The sequence below is a fragment of the Notolepis coatsorum genome (assembly GCF_963971535.1).
Source record: "Notolepis coatsorum genome assembly, chromosome: 17".
Classification (NCBI taxonomy): Eukaryota; Metazoa; Chordata; class Actinopteri; order Aulopiformes; family Paralepididae; genus Notolepis; species Notolepis coatsorum.
In genome coordinates this window covers 100,946,505-100,955,657 of record NC_140181.1, presented here as the reverse complement: position 1 = coordinate 100,955,657, position 9,153 = coordinate 100,946,505, and the positions used below count along the sequence as shown (strand labels likewise).

The following is a 9,153-nucleotide window of genomic DNA, read 5'->3' as shown; positions in this document are numbered from 1 at the left end:
TGGCACCAGCGTTCCAATACCTCAACCTGCTCCTGGTAGGCCTTCTCGTCGTTGTCAGAGATCAGCCCCACCACCACTGTGTCGTCTGCAAACTTCACTATGGAGTTGGAGCTGAACCTGGCCACACAGTCATGTGTGTATAGTGAATACAGCAGGGGGCTCAGGACACAGCCTTGGGGGGACCCGATACTGGCGGTCTAGGTGAGAGAGGGTGCTGTGCAGTACTTGGGAGACCGCATCATCAGTGGACCTGTTTGGCCTGTATGCAAATTGCATAGGGTCCATATCACTGGGGAGGGAGGCACAAATGTGATCCTTAACCAGCCTCTCAAAACATTTCATGACCACAGAGGTGAGTGCCACCGGTCTGTAGTCATTGAGACCTGTTGGGGAGGATTTCTTTGGTACCGGGATAATAGTAGACACCTTGAAGCAGGCAGGTACCACGGATTCAGCCAGGGATAGATTAAATATGGTGGTGAACACAGGGGCTAGCTGGTTAGCACAGGACTTAAGTATACGTCCTGTTATCCCATCTGGGCCAGCAGCCTTCCTGGTGTTCACCCGCATAAATGCTCTACTCACACTGTGTTCCGTCAATGAGAGAGCGTCCCCGCCCCCCCGCGGATGCCCCCCCCCCCTCCACGACAGCCGGTGTGTCAGTGACGTCGTTAGCCGGTGAGCTAGCGTCGCCACTGTTTGCACCAAACCGTGCGTAGAAGGAGCTGGTCCGCAAGAGAGGCGTCGTCGCTCCCCATTGAGGGACCGCTGACTTTGTAGTCAGTTATCGTCCGCAGTCCCTGCTATAAGCCTCTTGTGTCATTCTGTGCCATTTGTGCCTCCATCTTGTCAGCATACGTCCTCTTAGCAAGTTTAACAGCCTTGCGCAGAGTATAGACTGGTAGGCTACTGCAGGAGTGGCAAGTACCTCCAAGTCATTAGTGTGACATTATACAGCTGGCCTCAAGCAATCCACTGTCTGTCAGTGTCAACCGTGAAATCAAATCACTCTGGATGTCATGAGTATTCGTGTCTGAAGTAAACCGTCCTTGTCGAACTAAGAGTACAGAGTATATGACATCCAACGTTCCAATTAACAAACAAGTAAATAACTGAACACAGATCAGTGGTATTAATAGCCTACTTTGTCCCTAATTGACGCAAAGAGTATAATTTCAGTCCCACTTTAATCAAGAGCAGCCTGAAAGAGATGATGCGCTACTTCAACGGAGCACTTGAGCAGGCAAACCTGTTATATTATTATTATTATTATTATTATTATTATTATTATTATTATTATTATTATTATTATTATTATTATTATTATTATTATTATTATTATTATTATTATTATTATATATTATATATTATATTATTTGCATAATATAGCCGATAGGGCATACAGACTCTCACCTGCACCTTGATTACACAGTGCCTACTTGCTCTTATGCATATACTCAGAGTTAATTATATTGTTATATTGTTTACACTGCCTTATTTTTTTTATTTTTTTTTTACTTTTCTACTGTATTATAATTGTATTACCTGTATTATGTCTTCTACTCCACTTATATCTAGCTAGGGGACCAGCGCATACTGGTGGTGACCAGGAGCCCTAATGAGTCCCTGAGAGGGTATGTGGCTGGTGTGGCTGGTGTGGCTGGTGTGGCTTGGGTCTTGGACCTGTGTACCTGTGTGCCCCTGGGAGCTCTGGTTGCCAGTGGACACTGGCTGGCTGCAGACGCTCACTACACAGAGGAGGAGGAGGAGGAGGAGGAGGAGGAGACCCCGGTGAGACGACCACGATGATACATAGTTCAGCTTCATGGCTCCTGTGGAGTAAACAGAGAGACAGAAATAATCACATCATTACGATATTTCACTCTACAAGCTGGCATCTGGACAATAAGATGTGAATGTCTTGGAAAATATTATCATGTCCATAGCTCTGTTTAAATACATATTCTGGCAGTTCGCCTACAAGAAAAATAGATCAGTAGATGATGCTATTTCCTTAGCTCTTAATCCTGTGTATGAACACTTAGATAAGAAAAACTCCTATGTTAGAATGCTTTTTATCGATTATAGCTCTGCTTTTAATACGCTTATTCCATCTAATCTGATCCACAAACTTGTGTCTGGGTCTATGCGACGCCATCTGTGAATGGATTCTTAGCTTTTTAATTTTGAGACCTCAAAGAGTCAGGATTGGAAACAATATGTCTGATGAACTTGTTTTAAGTACTGGTTCTCCACAAGGCTGCATTCTAAGCCCTTTACTGTTCTCTCTCTGCACTCATGACTGTACTGCTTCCTATGATAACCATCTGATAGTAAAGTATGCTGATGATACCACGGTCATTGGGCGTATAAACTCAAACGACAAGTCATTTTATAGATCAGAGGTACAGAACCTAGTTAGGTGGAGTGAGACCAATAACCTCACCCTGAATGCTTCCAAAACGAAGGAGCTAGTCATCGATTTTAGACATAGCAAGGTATCCCATCTCCCCATTACCATAAATGGCTCAGAGGTGGAGATGGTGAGCAGTTTTAAATTTCTCTGGGTCACTATTTCAAATGACCTGAGCTGGCACTCCAATACCAGAACCATTGTTAAAAAGTGCCAGCAACGTCTTTTCTTTCTCAGGAAACTGAAAGAGTTCACAAATAACAGGGTGATTCTACACAACTTCTATCGCTGTGTGATCGAGAGCGTCCTTACTTCCTCCTGTACAATATGGTTTGGTAACATCGCAGACCAGGAGAAGAAATCTCTGAATAGAATTGTGCGTCTTGCACGCAAGACAATCGGGTCTAGCCTGCCAGCTCTAGAAGAGATCTATGGTGCCAGGCTGCTTTCCCGTGCCTCTGGCATTATCAACGACCTCTCTGGTCAGTGGTCACCCAGCCGCAGGCCTCTTTGTCCCCCTCCCCTCGGGCAGACGTTACCGCTCTATCACATGCTCTACCTCTCGGTTTACAAAGAGCTTTTTCCCCAGTGCTGTGCGGAGCCTGAATGACTCCAAAGGCTAGTTTTGTATTTTATCCTATTTTGTTTCTGTGTTTTTATTCGTTTTTTTAGTCAGGTTTGTGGAAGCGCTGTTTTAACTATGATATGCACTTTTAGGGGATGTTCGATATCAATTTTAGCATTTGTCCTTTTTATACTGTCTGTGTTTTTACATATTTTTCCTGTACTGTTTACACAGTGTTTGCTCATGTACCCGTATTCCAATGTGGATTCGTCCATACATGGCAATAAAAATCTTTGACTTTGACTTTTGATATTCTCTGTACAAAGCTTTAACCAGTTTAACTAGTATACAGCTCAGACACTAGGGCGACAGTCTTAACGGTGTTCTTAAAACAACAGGCAAGGCCCAGGAGATATGACATTTGGCCTCGTCTCCAGTTCTTGTGTGAGACACGATAAAACCCCTAAACCCATCTTTTGTTTTCATTTTCTCATCTTTGTTCATTTTTGTTTACCTTGTCATATCTGTTCATCTTTTGACGTCATGTCAACTTTGTACTTAATTTAATTGTAAGCCTGACCCAGAGCTCTTTCTCACTTTCTGGACAGAAGCTTGTGTGTACACTTGTCTCTCTGATTATAAACTAAGCATACTCTTTCTGTGGCCACAGAAACAGAGAAATAAACTGTTCTATTTTTTTTATACAATTTGACTCATCTGAATTTCTACAGTTTCACTTTACTCTTACTCATAGTATTCGTATATATACAGATTCAAATTCTTTATTGCCTATATTTATTGTAACATTATTATACATGACCTTTGTTTACACTGTTTATTTTTATCGTTAGTTAATTATATTGTTTACACTGTTTTCTTTTCTCTCATATATTTAATTTCAGATCAAATTGTATTGCCTATATTTTTGTTTGTCTACCATCACCCTGCCCATACCTGTACATCCCCTCCCCCTCCCCCATGCTGCTATTATGCCTGCATTTCCCCAAGGGGATCATTAAAGGAATATCTTATGATCTCATCTTACCTCGTCACTCATCCATAGTTACTTGCAACAAGGTATACTCTCAACTATCCTTTTCACATCACAAAGAGATGTCAGCCCTCCAGCTTGGATTAAACATAGGCTCATGCTCAGAATTCTGAGTCATGCTAACCTTTAATTAAACCTTTGAGTCATTTGCAAACTTCGAAAAGGTTGGTCAGCAGAACACAGCTAACAGTGTATAAACCCATATACTGAATCCATGCTAATTAACCTTCATGCTAAAATTCGATTAGATTCAGATGTGTTGTCATCATACAGCACAGTACAACGAAAAGAAGTTTGGCAATTCAATTTAATATATAGATTAGTACTACTGAGTTAATAGTGCTAATCAGATGTATGTGAGCTGTAATATTAATATGTACAGTGATACAGGTATAAAGACAGTATATTACTGTAAGTCATACTGGCCAGCAGCTTAACTCATTGGGTGCCATACCCGAGATAAATCGGGTTATCTCGCCATGCGTTGAGTGGCAAAACCCGAGGCCCTCTAGGTCTCCCTGATTCATCTGCCTACGTTGGAATTGCAATGATGATCGAATATCACCAGGTGGCAGTATCGCCTACCTTTTGAACTCTGATAGTCTAGTTCAGACAGTGTCTGTCCTGATCGCGTCTATTCGAATCCTAACGCATGTATGCTTCCGCGTTCGCGTTTTGCGCTCTGATTGGCCACTGACGTTTCTGGTCGTGCCAATCGTGTGACGGCAAGTTCTTTCGCCGGTTAAGCTTAGGCACTCTTTCGAAGTTGGTTAAGGTTAGAGTTTGTCTTAAAGCAGGGCGATAGAATGCCAGCCCTGATTCCAAACTCTAATCTAATCCAAATTCTTAACCAACTTCGAAAGAGTCGCCTAAGCTTAACCAGTGATAAACTAGGTGTTAGGTAGTTTGCTGCTGGTCGAGGCAGAAATGGGCACGTCACGCGATTGGGCTCACATGTCACATGACCAGAAACGTCAGTGACCAATCAGATCACACCAGAAACGGCAGTGGCCAATCAGATTAGCAAAACGCGAAAGCATACATGCGTTAGGATTCGAATAGACGCGTCCTGATCCCTTTCTGTCCTGACTCGCTCTGAGGGGGAGGAGCTCTTGCAGAGCAATCGCTAGGAGATCTTCTCGCCTCAAAACCTATAGTTTCCCGTATACACAAGTAATTACATATAAATGAGTAATCGCGATCGCCGATGGGATCATTGGAATTATTCTTTTTGGAGTACCTTCTAAGACTACCCCCCCCCCCCTTGATGATTTTGTGAAGGCACATATGTACATGGTATATACCTTTGATTTGGGAGTATTTGGGGTTTCAGGCGATCAACCAGAACGATTTGGGCTTATTGCATATAACGTGTCATATCTCACGATCTATGGAAAAAGACTGGATTATTTTGGAAAGGGGCGATGTTTCTTAGCGTGTAGCATGTAACAAACTAAAGTGTGTATATTTAACTGATTGGTCAGTAATGGACTATGAACAATGCCTGTAAAACGAGTGTCTCCATAGCTAACAGAACACAGGATGGGTCTGCAAACATCGCTAAAATGGTCAATAACGCTGGCGCCAGCCAGTACAGATGGGGAAAGTTGGTGGCACTCAAAGAGTTAAAACCCTGAAACAACAAACAATGTAAGATGAGTCACAGACTAACTGGGACTTGGTTTGCGTTTTCATTGAACTACAGAAATAATGAATAATCCTATATCGGCCACCGAGGACATGATGTAGGCCTAGAGACAAACACGTTTCACTGATTCTTGAAGTACTTTCACCATATGCTTCCCCCCCCCCCCCCAGAAAGGTGTTAAAGTGTCTAATTACCCAAAATGGTTACAATAGATGATTTCACATAACCGTTTCAAATGGGGTCTGTATTTACAGCACTTGGAACATAACAGCCAGTTGGTCCACAGCTGGCCGTGTGTTGTGTTATTGTATTGGCCACCTGTGGTCATAGATCGGTGATAGATCGGTGTGATAAATAATCCAACCCCTGCGGTTATACTGCATTCACACTGTCTGGCAGAGGATTATTATTATTGGCCTCTGATTGTCAATGAAACACAATTTGACTTCCAAATGTTAATAATTGTAAAAACAGCATCATACTGTGAATACTGTATATTTCAGTTAGTTAGATAGTAAATTATTTTGACTCATTTGTTTACACTGCTTGTGTTGTTTTTGCTATTGTACCCCCCCCCCCCCCCCATGCTGCTATGATGCCTGAATTTCCCCAAGGGGAATCAATAAAGGAATATCTTATCTATCTTATCTTATACATGAGATGAGGGGATTTGAACAAATCAAACAAGATTTTCTAAAAACGAATACATTGAACACTTGGCATGACCTTGTTGCTTTGAAGAGGTTATCAACTCTATGAAATAACTTAACAATTCGGGTTTGTCGGTAGGGATGTAGTGCACATCTTTTTAGTAATAAATAGATACAAATATGGTGTAGTGTTGAAAGTGTTTAAAGTGGGTATGTGCATGTGTGTGCAATTAACTGCCCGTTTGAATAAATATGACATGTTCACACATTTGCACAAACCTTCTCAGATCACATCATCCGGGTAGCTGAAGTGTCCATTGTGCAGGTTGTCATCTTAAGTCTTAACACAATGCAAATGTGGTTATCATTGTTGGAGTCAGGATTCAAAAGTTTCCAGCTGTAGTCAGTTCCCCGAGTATACACTCTTGCCCTGTGGTATCAATCAATTAATCAATCAATCAATCAGTGTCCATCCACGCACGAAGAAGCCTGTATAGACCACCTGCTGTGCAGAAACACCCGAAAGAAGAAGCATCGACCACCACCCATCAGCTGTGCAGAAGACCCGAGAGCGATCATTAGTCAACACTTCAGACGCCCCCGGTGCCGACTGCAGTTTCCACACAAAACTGCGGTCCGTCTTGCAAACTTCTATTGCGATCGCATCTTGTGAAGGATGTGTGTGATGATGAGATCTGTGAACAGAATGCCACTGACTTGGCAGTTGGCAGGCACGCCACTCGCGGCTTTGCAGTCATTAAAAAACTTAATCAAGAAAGAAACCATCTGTTTTTGCGAACTGCAATGCAACCACTTTCATTATCAGTTTCAGTTAAGAGGCTTAAACGCGTATTGAGCACAGCGGACTGATGCTCGACCACCCGGTCTCTGCAGCCTGCAGGGCACAAGAAGCAGGGGAATTGCCACAATTGTAACATTTATTATATCGTTTTAACTTTTCCACTCATTTACTTGGAGATGGTTTCACCTGGCTAAAAGGTATTATTTTCATAATGTCTGCAAATTGCAATCATAAACCACAGTAGGGTGATTTTACAGAGTGGACGTTCAGTGATACACTTGCGCCACGTGTTGTACAATTTAAGTGTGTCTAACGATCTACAATTCATATTTTTATACTCAAATCAAATTGTATTATCTATGTCTTACCCTGCTACTATTACCCTGCCCATACAACTCCCCCATGCTGCTACGATGCTCGAATTTCCCCAAAGGGATGAATGAATGAAAACTTTATTTAACAGATTGCAGAATGGGTACAATACAGTACGGCTCAATACACACAATTAAGGGGACGCAGACCAGAGAAAGACGTTTGTCTTGTTTACATCAGGGTCCCCCATTTTCAATTCATAGTGGAATCCATAGTGGATCAATAAAGGAATATATGATCTTACCGTCACTCATCCAGTTTCTTGCAACAATTAATGTATTACTCAACTATCCTTTTCAAATCACAAAGTTAAGCCACACCTACAGCATTACACTTGCTCATAATCAACGATCTACAACTCCTGTAGATTGATTTCATACTGTAAAATATACAGTACATAAAAGTTGTATTAACAAAATATGAATAGGCCTTCCCCGTGGTGCATTCGTTTCCTTGCATAGACAATAATGGTGATTAGGCATACATTCACTGTAAATTCAAATGAAAAGATAGTTGTAAAAAGCTGTAGCCTATAGCCAAACCTGCTTGAGAATAAAAATAGTTTGCTGCTAATCAATCAGTGTATTGGCCAATCAGTACCCAGTGTGAAATGGCCACAATACATTCCCTGGACAAGCCCTCTTCCTCTCTCTCTACCTTGTTGCATTATGAAAAGAAAATATTGGTAGGCTATTGGGGGAAAAAGAGGAACCATTTTATGTTACAAATGTACTGCAGGCCCCACCTATAATTACAAATCTAAAAAAAATATATGCCATCTTTCAATGAGGAGATAAATGAAGAGCGTGGATTTTGGTTCAAACATATCTGGAAAAAGAACGTACATTAAAATGACATCGACTTACTTTTATGAGACAACTGTTGTTATATCGACCTCTGCAGTGGACACAGCCTGCTGATATATTAAAGGGTTGTAGAGGATTACAGTGGACAGGACACATGCCAATGTAATGGAGAAGGAATACCATTTATTAAAGCAGTTAATTAAGAGATTACCATTACAATTGTGCCAATTTTTGTGTCAGAGTAGTCCAACAAATAATAACCTGTTCAAAGGTATCTGTAATCATCTGGTATCAATATCAAACGGTTCATAGATTTTACATCATCAGATTCCTGTTGCATATAATCCATTACTCCTCCATGCCTTTCGTCAACACAGTGATTGTTGTGCGATAGTCTTATACACCTTTTTCCTAAATTACATAATTTTCAGCCAAAAAATATCTGGTCTTTTATGACGACAGAGAGAGACAGACAGGCAAGGATCCTCTATTTAAGAATTTCTGAGCATTTACCTTTGCACCCCCCCTTGAGGGTGTAATCGGGATCTGACATTTTACTTAACAAAAGTTAAACTATAGTATCAACAAGCATGGGGCGGCATGTTGGTGTAGTGTAACAGTTGCCTCACAGCATTGGTTAACACTGTCACCTAACAGCTTTGGGCTCGATGCTCACTTGGGGACCAGGTTGCCAGGTATACATGGCTTCCCCCCTGTGCTCGCAAGGGTTTCCCCTCCCATGTCTAAATCAAATCACATCAAATCAAATGTATTTGTAAGGCCCGGCAACACACGTTAATGTCCCCATGGGCCGGACACGTCTTCTTTAAACAAGTCAAGAAGAAA

General features: G+C 41.7%; 1 protein-coding gene across 1 annotated transcript in view; it reads right to left on the bottom strand.

Moving 5' to 3' along the window:
- The window catches only part of LOC311244177 (chemokine-like protein TAFA-2), a gene marked incomplete at its 3' end in the record, with an annotated part of 11,442 nt that extends 4,711 nt beyond the window's left edge, over window positions 1-6,731 (bottom strand). Inside the window, exons 1-2 of the mRNA XM_084333584.1 lie at window positions 6,607-6,731; window positions 1,692-1,832 (exon numbers count right to left, since the gene is read on the bottom strand). Coding sequence (XP_084189710.1) covers window positions 1,692-1,827 — 136 coding nt within the window. The 5' untranslated portion in view covers window positions 1,828-1,832; window positions 6,607-6,731. The remainder of the gene's footprint in view (window positions 1-1,691; window positions 1,833-6,606) is intronic.
- Window positions 6,732-9,153: the final 2,422 nt, after the last annotated feature.